The following is a 15,766-nucleotide window of genomic DNA, read 5'->3' on the forward strand; positions in this document are numbered from 1 at the left end:
ATTAAGCTCCCCTTCTGATTCGTTCTTTCTCCTTCGCGGCAGTTGTGAACGGACATCTCGAACTACAAACAGAGATGCAACTTTCATCTTTATTATTCCGATTGTGGATAAACTAAGTCAGAGGTAAGATGCCTTTATCTATAACAAAAATTATCCGTTCACTTGTAGCGGATAGTTATGGCGGAAAAAAATGGAACTGCTGGAGGGCTTTGCTTCATGTTATGAACGCCACGATAAAAATGCGTGTTTTCTACATTTCCGCCTCTTAAACTATTAATTGGGAAATGTGCCCATTGCAGAAACCTTTTAAATATATTCTTTCTTTTTTAACATTCATTTTTTGTGTAATGAATGTTGCGTGTAATGTTTGTTAGCAAATGCTAGCATTAGCAGTTAGCTCACTGGACGTAATACAAATGAACGCTGCGTGGCTATTTAGACTATTTCGATGACTCAGGTTATGTACATTTATTGTACAACTATTAAGGAATTATGTCTCAACATATTTAATGCCATATTGAATTGATTTTTGAATGACGCTAAACATGCTAGGTTAATTAGCGACTCCAAATTGTCCATAGGTATGAATGTGGGTGTGAATGGTTGTTTGTCTATATGTGCCCTGTGATTGGCTGGCCACCAGTCCAGGTTGTACCCCGCCTCTCGCCCCAAGACATGCTGTCACGGTTTCAAATGTTATTGAAAATAAGTGAGCTGCACTTTTGAACAATGAAACAAAGAGAAATGTTAAAACGCCTTTACTGAAAAAAAAAAAAAAAAAAGTCTTCCATGTTGTTCGGCATCATTGTGCCAGCTGAGAGTCAGGCCGGGTACGTGGGACTACGTGGAGGCCTCCGCCATCATCGTGTTGGGATTGTGACTGGGGGCTGGACTGGATGGGCAGGAGGTCTCAGGGCTCCCGGGGGTGCGCAGTGTGGATTTACGCTTGCCATTACGTATCGTGAGCTCCTCTTTGGGTTTGAACGTCAGGGGTACAAATCCGTCTGCGTCCGCCACCAAGACGATCCACAGAGGGCCTAAAAAAACAAAACAAAAAAAAACACCATGGGGATATTGCTTAGTGTGTTGCGCAATGCATGCTAACAAGCTTAGCACAGCTAATCTGGCCTGGGCTGCTAATCACCTCCAATTATAGCTCCAGGTGATAAGGAGAACAACAAAGTAGCAGTGTCTTCCAACATTGAATACTCATACAAACGTACCGTGCAGCATCTCCACAATGCTGAGGTTAAAGAGCTCTTGCACGGCGTGTAGACACAACTTGCCATCGCACAGCAGCACCGGCCTCCGCTCGTCGATGAACACGTTCTCTGAAAGCTGTTTCTGCAAAGGCAGCGACAAAGTCCTTAATACGTAATATAACCAAGCCGAGGCATCGCTTCTTAACTGGGACACAAACTTGATCCCATCAGAAAAGGTGGCAACAGAAGAGTCTTAAACTAGGGATGCAACTAACGATTATTTTAATAATCAATTAATCAGTTCTTTTTTGATTAATGTGAATTATTAAAAAAAACAAGTTTAATCTCTGCCTCTATATTCAGAAATAGATTTCAACCGTCAGAGTGCACAACACCAGGTTGCTGTTTGAATATTCTCTTAAAGTACTGATAATATATACTTATAATAAAAAAATGTAAATGTTTGTCAAATGTGCACAAAAATACAAATGTATCCTATGCATTGTAGAATACTTTTTTATATAAAGTGCAAAAATAGATACTTTTTGTTGTGTAAGCTGTTAATAACAATAACAGTAACAATAAATAGAAAATAGAAATGTGAGTCAGAAAAGCCAGCAACAGGATTTGTTTCAACGTTTGTGCATGACTGTAAATGTTTATGTTTAATTGTGTTTAATTTTGTGTTTAATTGCAGTCTTCATATTTTATCTCAATGAGCTTTGTAAAAATGTGTCCTTGAAGGAAGCGTGTAACCTGGCTTATTGGATGACGGGAGTGAAGCACGTCAGTAATAATCATGCTGAGAATGCTCTGTCAAGACAGCTGCTTGCTGTGGTGTACATGTCTTTGGAATGAGAACAAATAGTACAGTATGAGTATGTATTAGAGTACAACATATTGTTTTATTTGCAGCATTGGGTTAAGGAAAGTAAGTAGCCCAGACAGCAAAACACACACACATTTTATACATAAAGTAAATATAGAAATGACTGGATAGTAAATTACTTTAACCCTGTCTAACTGTAATTCATCCTTAATGACGGCTAAATGTAATTCAATCCAAGCCTGTCTCCACTCAGACTTTATGAGAAAATTAAAACTTATTACCACCACTGTGTGCAAGTTGTTTATTTAAATATAGTGCTTTATAAAATATTTATAATGCACTACATTAAGGTGATAAAACTGAAATAAAAAGTGACACACACACACACATACATGTCCTATCACTGTCATGAATCAGCTAACAGACATAATGCTAGCATGAGGCTAGTTAGCACCAAGGGTAACACTAGATGTCCTCTCTTTAAAAGGGAACAAAGCTAGGATATTCTAGTGACTGGGTTGCACGGCGAGTGAGTGGTTAGCACGCAAGCCTCACAGCTAGTTCAATTCCACCCTCGGCCATCTCCGTGTGGGTTTTCTCCGGGGACTCCGGTTTCCTCCCACATTCCAAAAACATGTTAGCTTCATTGGCCACTCCAAATTGTCCATAGGTATGAATGTGAGTGTGAATGGTTGTTTGTCTATATGTGCCCTGTGATTGGCTGGCCACCAGTCCAGGGTGTACCCCGCCTCTCACCCGAATTTCTTTTTCAAGTGCTGTATCATTCCTTGCCATGTCACATCCATCCTTTTTCTATGAAATTCATTGCCAACACTTTTAATTATTGATTTTTAGAGATTTCATGTAGTGGAGCAATAAAGCAGATTGCCACATAGGAGAAATAAAACCAGTAATGTTAGCAGGAAAGAACATGAGTGGAAAGTGGAAAACAATGGATGACATTCAGCTCAAAACATACCTGACATGTGACATTGACGTAAGGGGGCTCTCCTGTGCTGGGGTATGTGCTCAGAACCTTCTTCCCGTTCTGCGTGTAGTCCCGGATCTCATTCAGGCAATGCTGCATGTCCGCAAAGCGAGTAAACAACCGCTCCATGTTGCAGACCAGCTGCTCCAGCGCTTGTTCCCGGCCTGACGCAGCCACCCCTCCGACCCTCTCCTGGACGGGTGGAGGCAACTCTGTGTTCGGGTCCAGGCGAGGCGACACACCCCGGCCGGGTTCCCTGCTGGTCTGGCTGGCCACCGCCAGGCTGGCCACACGGTTGATGTGGTTGGCGTCAAAGTTCTCGACCGTGACGGAAGAGGATTCGCAGGACTGGGTTCTTTCCGAAGAGGAGAAGTCCACGGAGCTAGCTACGGGACTGACCTCGCCGCTCCTCACCTCCTCTACCAGCCGGCGCCTGCTACCGGGTGAACGGGCAACGCCCGCGCCAGGCAGCACAAATTCCTTTATGCCCGGGCGCTCCCTGTCTTCCTTGGACACGTGCTCAGAATGCCTCCTAATCCGAGACTCCGGGTTGAGAGAGGAGGGGGTCGGCGAGATGGCACCCTCCCTGTCGCACATCAACTCTTTAGCTAAAAGGCGAAGGATGTATTTTTCCGTGTTGGACGATGGGAGAAAGGCGGGGTCGGTGGACTTCTGGCGACCCACCATCAGCAGCAGCACCTTGTCACTGAGGAAGCACACCCCCTTGGGCCTGTCAGTGGCCTGTAAGGAGATCTGCTGGATGTTGGGCATGGCAGACGGTGTGATGCAGTAGACCAGCACCATGTTGCAAGTGTTGGACGCCACAGCCACGGTGGAAGCCTGTGGATCAAAAGCCACGATATCCGGCACCAGGATCCCGGGGATGCTTACTTTACGGGTGGTGGTGACCTTGCGTTCGTATGTGATCAATACTAGGTGCGATGAGTCCTGCCCCGAGCCCGTTACCGCGTCCTTGCGTCTAAAGTGAATAAGGGGACTGGGGTCTGAACGGCGGTGCTTGGCAAGCAGGTGTGTGAGGTCCAAAGGGCCCAAGCTGGTTGTGTGGGACCTCTCTGATTCAAAGGATCGTCTCCTTGAGTCCAGAGGGGGGTCATTGTCCATAGTCTGGCTCTGCGACGGGTCTGCTTCTGACGGCATCTCGAAGGCCATGCCGGCGTTCAACCCACAAAGTTTTTCCAAAGGCAGCTCTGTCGCCACAGCAACCTGAGAGGGCCCCGTGGCCTCCATGGCACAGATGTAACCCCCCACGTCAAAGATGGGGCAGAAGGAGCAAGCCACCAGGCTCTTGTGGATGTCGTTCCAGACATATGAGTGAAGCTCGCTGCCAATGGCCACCACAAGCCGGGTGCCATCTTTAGTCCAGCAAGCGCAGTGGATCAGTCCACTACCTTTGATGTCTGCTTTGGTTCTCCTGTTGTCCACTCTGACGGAAAACAGCACAGATGCATCCCTCTTGGTCAAGAGGACCAGGATGTCCAGTTTGGGATGCCAGACGCAGCCCTGAGGGAGCAATGGAAAGGGTTCGCTCATCTCGCAGGTCTGAGTGCACAGCAGCTTGTTGTGCTCCAGCGCGCTCAGCTGCAGCTGCCAGACGCTGACGTGCTTCTTGTGCTGCACAGCCAGCAGGGCGGGCGAGTCCGAGCAGCACAGCGGCCCCCAAAAAAGGCCCAGGACGTGCTCAAACTGCCCAATCACATTGGTGTCGCCAAACTTGACCTCGCCGTGGATGAAATACAGCGCCGTCAGGCACACCTGCCTGCCGTCGGTCCAGGCGATGCCGTGCATGGGGTGGATGGCCTGGTGCAGCGTGTTGACACCGCTTCGCAGCAGCTTGGCCTTGCCCAGGTCCATCCTGGCGGAAAGAGAAAGGACGATTCAAAAAGCGACCATTACCTGCGACAGCAGCGTGATCTGCGTGGGTGAGGAGCGACAACCACCAATGCAGATTAAGAAAAGCCTCTCCTGCTCTCCTCTCCTTCCACGTAGGCAACCTAATCCGCTTGCCTGAGCCGAGGTCGCCGTGACGAGTGCTAATATCTCACTAAATAGCTGACTGACTCGAGGTGGGCTGACATTGCTAATTAATAATTAATAAATTGCTAAAGAACTGAACAAAAGCTTAACAAGTCAATACATCACAGCATACGATAGCAATACCATACAAGTCACATGGCTGTGAATAAATTAGACACTGATGATGTTTAAAAGACAACTAGAAAGTAGGAAATTAAGCACTTGGAGCCCACAAGAACCTCAAAACAAAACCTTCCAGTTGTTCATAAAAAAAAAACATGGCTGACAACCAAACCAGTAGCTATGTCTTGTGTAGAATATTAGTTTACATAAACGGATGTTAAATAGAGGTACAGCCAACAAAAACTTGTAAAACATAGTAAATAAAATGTAATAGCAATTATAAAATTTCCATTAGTTTGTTTTGAGGTCCACTAAAGTTGCAATTTGATGACTTGAGAAAAAAGTCAATTCGTTTCGAAGCGTTTTACTTTTAGCCTGTTTGAGCAATTTCTCCTAAAGAATAACATTAGTAAGGATGGTTTCTATAGTTAGCTTTAGAGTAGCTCCACGTACATAACACAAACAAATAGATAGATACGTAATTAACCTCCTTACTTGGGCGTTTTGTTAATTGTTATAACCACGTACCTTACCTTGGTTAAGTATTTATTGTGAACCCTATCCCGCTGAACTTAACATTTGCCGGCTAAAAAGCGACCCGAACGTTCACTATTAATGACCCGGAAGTTATTGCTAATGGAGGATGCATTATGGGAAATGTAGTTGAAATGAAAACGAATCTATTTCCCCCACTGGTCGGCGCTATTTGCCTGCAAATTCACCGCTGCCAAAAAAACCCCACAAAAACAAAAGAGACTTGTGTGTACGCAGTGGTTGAGACTTGAGCTTACCAAACAACTGAAATCACTCAGTTCTCCGCACAACCGCAGAGTGGCGCCATCTTGTGACGTAGAAACAGCCGGGGACTCCTAGGACTACTACTACAACAAACGGTGCGAGTCCACAAAACGGGCTTTCATCTCCGTCTGGGAGGCTCGCGGCTGTCGGCGGTCGTGTGACTGCATATGCTTTCCTGCGGCACACACCGAGCGAATACACGGGGAAACGCTCGTCTGGGAAGGCCTTATGTTCCACGGCTAGGACTAGGAGAAGTATTGGAAACATGGGCGTGGAAGTAGAAACAATATCTCCCGGTGATGGTGAGCTAGTTCCTTTGCTATTTCGGGGATTCCTATTCCGAAACTACTATTAATGTATGTTAACTAGGTTTTAATATGTGCTTAACTAGCTACTTAACTCACGCAATGTTGTATGATTTCTCTTTCTGTATTAATTATTTGTCTACCCCAATGTAAAATAATAATAATAATAATGAAAAAGCATTCATTGACAATTACATCACAGCTCATCATATCAACCTGAATGTATGCCCCCTGGTGGCTGTAAGCAGTATAGTGATGACGTAAGAGCAAGCTGTTATTCCAGCATGTGATAACATCCTTACAGTACAATATCACCATTGATAGACGGTACATGTGAAAAATGCCTTACTATTATAAAAAGAGTACTAGTTAAAAAAGTGTAGTAATATTTATTTTATATTTACTTATGTGTGCTGTGTGTGAAATAGTAACGGAAGTATTTGTTTCCCACAGGAAGCACATTTCCAAAGAAGGGTCAGACATGCGTTGTTCACTACATTGGTGAGTGAGTCTGTCTTCCACTACACATCTTGTGTCCTAATTTGAGACGTACAGATATGTCCGTGGATTGTGTATTTCAATGCTGACATGCACGCCTGCTGTTTGGAACATCAGACAGGAGGACACCGCCACGCCCAAGACCTCATGTTGTCATCTATTTTGTCGAGACGGAGAAAACCTGTTTACCACCTTCTAAATACACTTTTTAACATGATTAGAGACCCCTAGACATGATATAACACCCCTATAGTCACCTTTACACTCATATTAGCCAATATAGTAGATATCACAAGAGAAAACAAGGCAAAGAAAACCTGTTTACCACCTTCTAAATACATTTTAGAGCCCTCTAGACATGAAATAACACCCCTATAGTCACCTTTACACTCATATTAGCCAATATAGTAGATATCATAAGAGAAAATAAGGCGAAGAAAACCTGTTTACCACCTTCTAAATACACTTTTTAACATGACTAGAGCCCTCTAGACATGAAATAACACCCCTATAGTCACCTTTACACTCACATTAGCCAATATAGTAGATATCATAAGAGAAAATAAGGCAAAGAAAACCTGTTTACCACCTTCTAAATACACTTTTTAACATGATTAGAGCCCCCTAGACACGAAATAACACCCCTATAGTCACCTTTACACTCATATTAGCTAATATAGTAGATATCATAAGAGAAAATAAGGCAAAGAAAACCTGTTTACTACCTTCTAAATACACTTTCGGGAGATGCTCGCCCACATTCCCGGTCCAGTATGTCCAATGCCGTTGTCTCTTTATTCAGTCTCTGGGTGTGTGAGTGCAACGCTTAGACATTTGGGACAGACATTTGGGTTAGCGTGTGCCTCAGGGTGCTTGCGTCCAGACAAGTAGGTCACACATAAAGCAAACAAAAACAAGTAAGCGGTGTTATCGTCGCTTCGTCTGAGGATCAGCAGGTTTATGAAGTTGCTATAAAAGCTAGCGAGTGTAGGTTGTGTCGTAAACACGTGTCGCTGTGTTGACTGCGTGCTGAGACCCTGACAAGGCGCTGATGTTCGGACCAATTGTTGCCTCACTGGTGCCGTGTCAACACCACAATGCGTTGCCATGTTTATTGGATGTCTCCCATCAGTGTGTGCATATTCTCCCACTCCTCACCATGTCTGTCCATTTTGCTGCTGGTCGAGTGTGGTGCAAAATCCCCCAAAGAGTACGCAAGCTGTTATTGAGTCTGCCAATGGAAATGAGTGGCATGAACCTTAGACTTTGTTCAGAGGATTTGTATATGTGGAATGTGTTTGTTTTCCTACCAAGCAGTACTCTTTCATTCCGTTGGCTATGCCTCTATTGTCAGAATTTATGAAGGGTACCCGGGGAGCAGCTAAGGTAGAACACAAGCCAATCCGCAATGCTCATCAACATTAGATTTGTGCACTATTATCTGTTTGTGCCATAGAAAATAATGATAGTAGAAGGATTCTGTTCATTTGTTTTGAGTTCGACTTCTTTCCTCATGGATGACAAATTCCGCTTTTCTCAAGCAAGACCTATTCATGAAGCTCACACAGCTATCAAATGCTAAATGCTAGCAAAGTAGGGTTTTGTAAAGTATTACGTTTTTATTTTAAGTATCAAATAATTTCAAAAGTATTAATTTTGTGCACAGCTGCACGGCGGTCGAGTGGTTATTGTTACTGTTGCAACGACACATCATCAGTAGGGTAAAACTAACCTGTCTCACGACGGTCTAAGCCCAGCTCACGTTCCCTATTAGTGGGCGAACAATCCAACGCTTGGTGAATTCTGCTTCACAATGATAGGAAGAGCCGACATCGAAGGATCAAAAAGCGACGTCGCTATGAACGCTTGGCCGCCACAAGCCAGTTGCGGAGTGGAACCTGACAGCTGAAATCTCTGAGCTAGGTTTTGTATCCTTGTGGAATCCTAATGGAAATCTCCATTCATCCATCTTCTACCGCTTATTAGCAGCCTGGCAGGGAATCATCATAAGTCATAAACGGGCTATTATTGTTAGAACATCATTAAAACGTCATTTTAGCATAACATGGGACCTTTTAAAGGTAGTTGCAGCATAACATGAGTGGGGTAAAGAAAGTGGAAGTGCTTTAATTGAGACATAGTCCACTATTTGAGCAGAATGTCCTTGCACCAAACATTATCATTGCGGTCATTTGAACTTGGTCACATGGTCTCTATGCAGTTTGTGTCAGACATGTTGCTTTCATAAGACCCGAGATTACGCCCATGAGATCCCATGAGGGGGATGTCTGGTGATAGCACTTAGCTGTAGATTGGGGGCTAAAAGGCACTCGATCCTTCCTGCAAAGATAAAGATACAGTAGTTTGTTTGATGTTTTTTTTTATACTGCAGTATACTATTTGAATGTCCTTCATGCAGCAACACACTCTAGTGCTTTTCTGATCTTCACTTTCAACACACACACTGCATGCAACTGACCCTGGTTTGACTCTAGTGGGAGTTTCCCAAATATGGCAAGCAGTCACGAGGCCTCATGCAACTGGCGAGCTGACACAATTAGGGAAAGCCGCTCACCCCCCCGCCCCCCTCTCCCCACACAGAGCTGAAGCGTTATCAGGCGCCTGCTAATCTTGTTGTGTTTAATTTGGAGCTGCAACGATGAATCGATGATTAATGGATTATCCAGTTAATCTGCAACTATTTTGGGAATGGATTCATGGTTTCATTTTTAAAAAATGTACAGTAAAATGGCCTCATTACAGCAACACAAATGGGACCATTTTTGAATATCTGTAGTCATCCATGAAAGCAGAGCTACTGTATTATCTTTGTTTTTCAGGAAAAACAACATCAGCTTTGACTTTGGAAAAGAGGCAGTCAACATTTCTGCCTCTTTCTGATGTTTTGCCAAGCATAGCACTGCCTACATGCGTGCGGAAAAACATTCCCATGCAAAGTATGGGATTTATCCATGTCACATTTGCGTATATTTATTCACGACTGTTGCCATTAGTACACGCACTAACTAGTGGTAGAACATTCATTCATTCATTCATTCATTTTCTACCGCTTTTTCCTCACGAGGGTTGCGGAGGTGCTGGAGCCTATCCCAGCTGTCTTCGGGCGAGAGGCGGGGTACACCCTGGACTGGTGGCCAGCCAATCACAGGGCACATATAGACCTAGCATGTTTTTGGAATGTGAGAGGAAACCGGAGTAAACCGGAGAAAACCCACGCATGCACGGGGAGAACATGCAAACTCCACACAGAGATGGCCGCGGGTGGAATTGAGCCCTGGTCTCTTAGCTGTGAGGTCTGCGTGCTAACCACTCGATGGCCGTGCCGCCTAGTGGTAGAACAGTGAAATAAATATGCATATTTCTGGACTACTAATAGGACGTATTCAACCACAAAACAGCAATGATCTATTCTTTCATATGTTTTTGAAAAAATGCAATATTGTGAAGTCGGGCTGGGAGATATGGACGTTAGCAAATATGACAATATTTTTGGGATGTATCACGATATGACGATTTAAAACAATATAACATTTAAATTGTCTTGTATAAAACCCTACAAACCTTAAACCAGGGGTCTCAAACACGTGGCCCTCGGGCCAAATGTGACCCGCAGGACACTAGTTTGAGGCCCCCGCCTTGATATGAAAGTTTAACGTTAGTGCGGCCCGCGCAAGTTTGATATGGATGCTGTATGGTATCATGTACCCATAAAAATTATTACGTTTGATTAATGTTCATGTTAAAGGTTAAATAACTGTTAATAGTTATCCTCCCTATCCGTGTGGAAGTGGTACGTTTTTGGCTTTTTAAGTTTAAAGGAAATAACTTGGAGGCTACTGTTTAGGTCGCTAGCTCTAGCCCAGACCCTAGCTCCAGTGGCCCCCAGGTAAATTGAGTTTGAGACCCCTGCCTTAAACCATACAATATAAGAAAGCCTCTGCACACGTTGCTACTAAATCTTAAACCAACTGTAATGCCTGTGCTTGGATTAAGGAAGATGTAGTCACCCATGCCATTCCAACTGCATATGGGAGATATTTTTATGACACTCCTGTTTTGTTTTGTTCATCATGACAGAGCGTTCTGCTGATTAAATACTTCCACACACGGATGTTCCTACGCATTTCATTCATCTCATGCATCCGCTGCGGCACGCAGGCTCGTTTTATTATTTATCCTGGTATAAGTAATTTATTTTATCATGGGAAACATGATAAAACAAACCCTAGTGTGAAAAACTTGGAATCAGTGATAAGGGATTTATGAATAAATAAAGACTATACAAGCTGTACGAGCAATGGGGGGCGGGTCATGCCCAAACGCGGACGTCATTCCTTCCCATCTTGGAGCTCCTCACACAGGAATAGAATGGGGCTGTTGCCATGTTTGAGTCCTAAATAATCTTAAAAGTCAAGTCTTCGCAAGACATTTTGGTCACAGGCTGTTGAAGCTGCAAATGGAGAAACACCTTTTCCACTTCCTGTTGGTTGAATTGTCCCATGACTTTTGCTTACACTGCATAGTGCGCTTCAACCAAACAGGCTATCGATCGCTTGCATGAATCAATATAGACACAATTGACATGTGCTGAGAGTTGTACTCATGTCAGCATCTCTTGAAGCGACATAGTACGCACTCAGACATATAACCTCGGGCGGGGAGGGGAGGGGAGGGGGGGGTTGTGCTGGCAGCTCCTCTAGACGGGGCGAGACAGGATATGTCAAGTAAAAATAACCCCACCTCTGTGCGCTAATGCTTTTTTGTGCTGACACAGCCAAAGAGCTAGCGAGCCAGGGTTTCTCTTGAGAGTCCTGAAAGGGTGGCGTCAGGAACCACTGCCGCAAACCTAACCCCGCCCACTAACCCTGCTATGCACAACTCATGAGAACTGTTTATTACATTTTTTTTTCAATTTGTTAGTCAACATTGATAGTTTATCCACCGCACATATAATGATCAGACCACATTACTATTGCACAGGTTGGCCACAGTAAAAGGCCAGTACAAAATGTGTACAGAGAGGTATCTTATGGGACCACCATTTGCTGCCCTTTTATTGTAGCCAACCCGTGTAACAATCATAGCAGATCTTTTTAACACTCTCTAGTGTTACAGTACCAGATGATAGCGCACTCCTCCATTTTGTATTTTGCTGTTTTTTGCTTGTATTATTTGGCCAACCTGTGAAGTTATAAAAAAAAAAACGCCCAGAAGCTATGACTTCTGGATAAACATACGACTTGAGGAATTGACTTTCTGCTGCATCGGGGACAAGTGGGGCAGTGACCCACCACCAAAGCATCATTTTGTAGTCAGTGAGTGTAGTCACGGTTTCAGAGTTTCAGAGGGTGAAAAACATCGCCTTTGGTTTGTAGTAGCCAGGACGTAGCGTAGCAGGTGCTCGCCTCTGCGCTCGCACTCGACGACTCGTTTGGAACAGGCTGTGATTCTTGGGAATGGCGGACCTGCTAAGTTTAGATGGGGCGGGTTGAAAGCGGAGAGCCCATACAGTAGGGGCATTAGCCGTCATACCCCCAGGAACATGAGCGCAACAACACCAACATTAAAGTCTTTAGTAGCCAACTGTTCACGTTTGCTGAGTGAGGAATAATGTTAGTGAGGAATAATATTACAGCTGGAAGTATCAGATGCTAGCATCAGAAAAAAGAAACCAAAGCAAACTGATTCAAAGCAGAAGAGAACAACCCTACCGGTGGTCACAATAGCATATATACTGGAGAGTAATCAAAAATATTCATATTTAAGCTAATGTTTTGCATATTTGCCTAAATCAATGCTTCTCAAATGGGGGGGAGGCTTTAATTTCAATGCAGACCTACCTTCATGTACAAGTACTCATGCAATTTGACTCTTGAATATACGTCATAAATAGGCAATCCTACTTTGTGGAAATTAATTTATCACATGCGGAACTAATGGTGGATTTGCATAATTGATCACTCAGTAGCCATGTTTGCATGAGGTGTTTTTCCTCTTTCCGAATGGAATCTTTCAGAATATACATCATGGGTCTCAAACTCAATTTACTTGGGGGCCACTGGAGCTCGGGTCTGGGTGAGACTGGGTCACATCAGGTTTTCCAAAAAAAAACCTAAAAAAAACTATTAAAAACAAAAAAATTTAAATAAAAAAACTTTGCTTTGGTTCCAATTTTCTACAATAAAAGCTCTGATAAAACATTCCACTGTTCTCAAATATCTTAATTTTTATTTTTTCTACACAAAATAAGATGAAAAATAAATAAACAAATCAAGAATAAAGAAAATCAATCAATCAGTAATAAATAAGTAAATATAATAATAATATTAAACGGCAAATAATAAAAACTTAAGAAACTACATATAGTTGGTGGGTAGACAAATTATTTTTTTCAGATTAAAATGAACAAAGCATTATTAGAGCCCTGTAGACATGACAAAACACGACTATAGCACCATTTATACTCTTTTTATTTACAACATATTGCGCAACTGCAGGGTCTTGACACACATGCTAACTCGCAAACTAGAGAGCTAGCGACCTAAACGGTAGCCTTCAAGTTATTTCCTTTGAACTTAAATATCCAAAAACTTACCACTTCCACACGGATAGGGAGGATAACTATTAACAGTTATTTAACCTTTAACAGGAACATGAATCAAACGTAATAATTTTTTCTGGGTACATGATACCATACAGCATCCATATCACTAACATTAATCTTTCATATCAAGGCGGGGGCCTCAAACTAGTGTCCTGCGGGCCACATTTGTAACGTGTGTTACCAAAACGCTGTACTGTTGCCACCTTGAGGCTAATTAGGTGGCCCAACGTGTGCTTTTAGTGCCATTTTATGTTTTTTTCATGTATGAGTGGTTTTCCTTTTTCCACTTTTTTTTCCACCAACCCATCCCAGCAAACGATTGATGGCACAACAGATTGGAATGAATGAATGAATTCTTGTCTCCAATACAGGTATGCTGCAGAATGGGAAAAAGTTTGACTCGTCCCGAGACAGAAACAAGCCCTTCAAGTTCAAGATCGGACGAAATGAGGTTATTAAAGGCTGGGAGGAAGGTGTGGCGCAGGTAAAGAGGGATACTTTTTAAATGGGACTCCAAATTCAGCACATCAGGAGCACACATATTGTACACCTATAATGATGCCATCAATAGAAGGTCAACAATAGAAGTTGGACTTGGAGAGGCCTGCATCAATTAGCCTTTAGCAGTCAAAGAAAAATCCCACCTTGAAGTAAACCCTCCTAGATCCTTTACTCTTAATCAGGGGTCCATATAGTTGACACTGACATAGAATAGATCATAGAAAGTATATTTTTGTATTACTATTTTTCTTTATTATTATCATATTAGCTCTTAAAGTCGCCCACAAACGTTTAGCAAATACAAAATGTGAGCGAGTAAGACCTCTCACACTGACACAAACATGTTTTTTTTTTATTACAGTGTCAGCCTAAAATAAGATTTGTTTATGTATTTGCACTAGTTTTAAATTCTAAATATTTGCGAGTATAAATTATTCCCATTTAGGAACATTCAGAAAGGATTATTATTACGGATTTGCCTCAATGCACCTTTCCTTCATCAAATGTACAAATGAAAATACCTAAAACACAGGCAATTGTCATAAAACATTTCATTCAAATTTGCTTTAAAACACATTAAAATACATAGAAATTAATCATTATATTACAGTAAATGTTATTTTATTACAATACTCTAACTATTCATTAGAAATGCCACAGTTTTTGAATGTTTAATGCCAGCTATGGTTTGTCCTACTTTTTGACGGTCATTGAACGCACCATCCCGCTGTTCTCAGCTGCACACAGGGATGTATGGATGTATTTTCCCCCTTTTTCTTTCACTTCATATTTCTTCCCAAATACTGATAGGATGTGGGAACCCATAAAGGTAAGATTTGATGACTACGGTGGGGGCCAAGGGTCAAAACAGGAGGGAGGCACATTAATCGCCCTTCAAAAAAATTACCCCTGTTAAAGGAAACTTGCTTTAACACATTATTAACTCGTTAACTCTGACAGCCCTAATGACTACTTAATTTTATTTTTGCAAAATGCTAAGTGCCAATTATAAAAGGCAGCAGGCTGAACTTAGACCTGAGGCCACACTTGGGACACCCCTGCTGTAATTGGACCACTAAAAGTATCTTACTCAGTATTGGCGTCTTCATTTGGAAATTGTAGAACAACTCCCTCTGCTGGCCGTTAAAAAGAATACATGCCTCACTTTCTAACTAATATTGAACTTTTAACAATATGTATTTAACACTACATTATAAAATACTACTGTAATAACTTTCCTAATTGTGAACTTTTAAAATGTCTTACAGATGAGCCTGGGCCAGAGGGTAAAACTCACATGCACACCAGACATGGCCTACGGTGCAACGGGCCACCCCGGGGTCATCCCCCCCAATGCCACACTCATTTTTGATGTGGAACTGCTCAAACTGGAGTGAAAGCACAGCGGCACCTTCCTCGTCCTCCCGCCCTCCCCGCCATCCTGCTCATCCTCTGTTTTTTATTATTTAAATCTTTCTTCTGTTGCTTTGTGGCCATCTTTTAACAAGCATGCTATTTGGTGTCGATCAAAGCTGTATATTTTGTCGCGAGTAAGAAAGAAAAGGTTCACCGTACTACAACCAAAACATACACACACAGCCTTGCAGTGTTGGCAAAAAAAAGCATAAGCACATTAAAAAGTCCCAGTATTTCTGCTCTGCATCCTGACTGAGCATGTTTTTCAATATATAGCTACAGTATATATAAACAATGCATAAAATATATACGCAAATTATCTGTCTGAATCATTACTTTAGATCAGTGTGTCCTGCTGAGTGCTCCTTGTTATCCCCTAACCCTCCATTTATGTATGTGTGTATGTGTATATATACTATATATAATTGTAGTGGTAAAACTGCATCT

The 15,766-nt window shown here is 42.7% G+C and overlaps 2 protein-coding genes across 3 annotated transcripts; one reads left to right on the forward strand and one right to left on the reverse strand.

Annotated features, from left to right (window-relative positions):
* Positions 1–743: 743 nt before the first annotated feature.
* Positions 744–5,839, reverse strand: wdcp (WD repeat and coiled coil containing). 2 transcript variants are annotated; one of them, XM_058056325.2, is made up of 4 exons: positions 5,710–5,839; positions 3,011–4,892; positions 1,224–1,344; positions 744–1,037 (listed from the first exon to the last, which is right to left on the reverse strand). In XM_058056325.2, the coding sequence occupies exons 2-4, from the start codon at positions 4,889–4,891 to the stop codon at positions 841–843; spliced, it is 2,199 nt and encodes a 732-aa protein (XP_057912308.2). In that variant the 5' UTR covers position 4,892; positions 5,710–5,839; the 3' UTR covers positions 744–840. The 2 variants fall into 2 exon arrangements, with proteins under 2 accessions (XP_057912308.2, XP_078654957.1); XM_078798831.1 differs by lacking the exon at positions 5,710–5,839 and having other exon boundaries at positions 3,011–5,000.
* A 140-nt stretch (positions 5,840–5,979) lies between these two features.
* On the forward strand, positions 5,980–15,640 carry fkbp1b (FKBP prolyl isomerase 1B). Its single transcript, XM_058056329.2, has 4 exons — positions 5,980–6,276; positions 6,733–6,780; positions 13,774–13,886; positions 15,172–15,640. Exons 1-4 carry the CDS (start codon positions 6,240–6,242, stop codon positions 15,298–15,300), a joined length of 327 nt encoding a protein of 108 aa, XP_057912312.1. The 5' UTR covers positions 5,980–6,239; the 3' UTR covers positions 15,301–15,640.
* The last annotated feature ends 126 nt before the right edge of the window (positions 15,641–15,766 follow it).

This window comes from Doryrhamphus excisus, linkage group LG19 (genome assembly GCF_037039965.1).
Source record: "Doryrhamphus excisus strain RoL-2023G ecotype Guam linkage group LG19, RoL_Dexc_Guam_v1.1, whole genome shotgun sequence".
NCBI lineage: Eukaryota > Metazoa > Chordata > Actinopteri > Syngnathiformes > Syngnathidae > Doryrhamphus > Doryrhamphus excisus.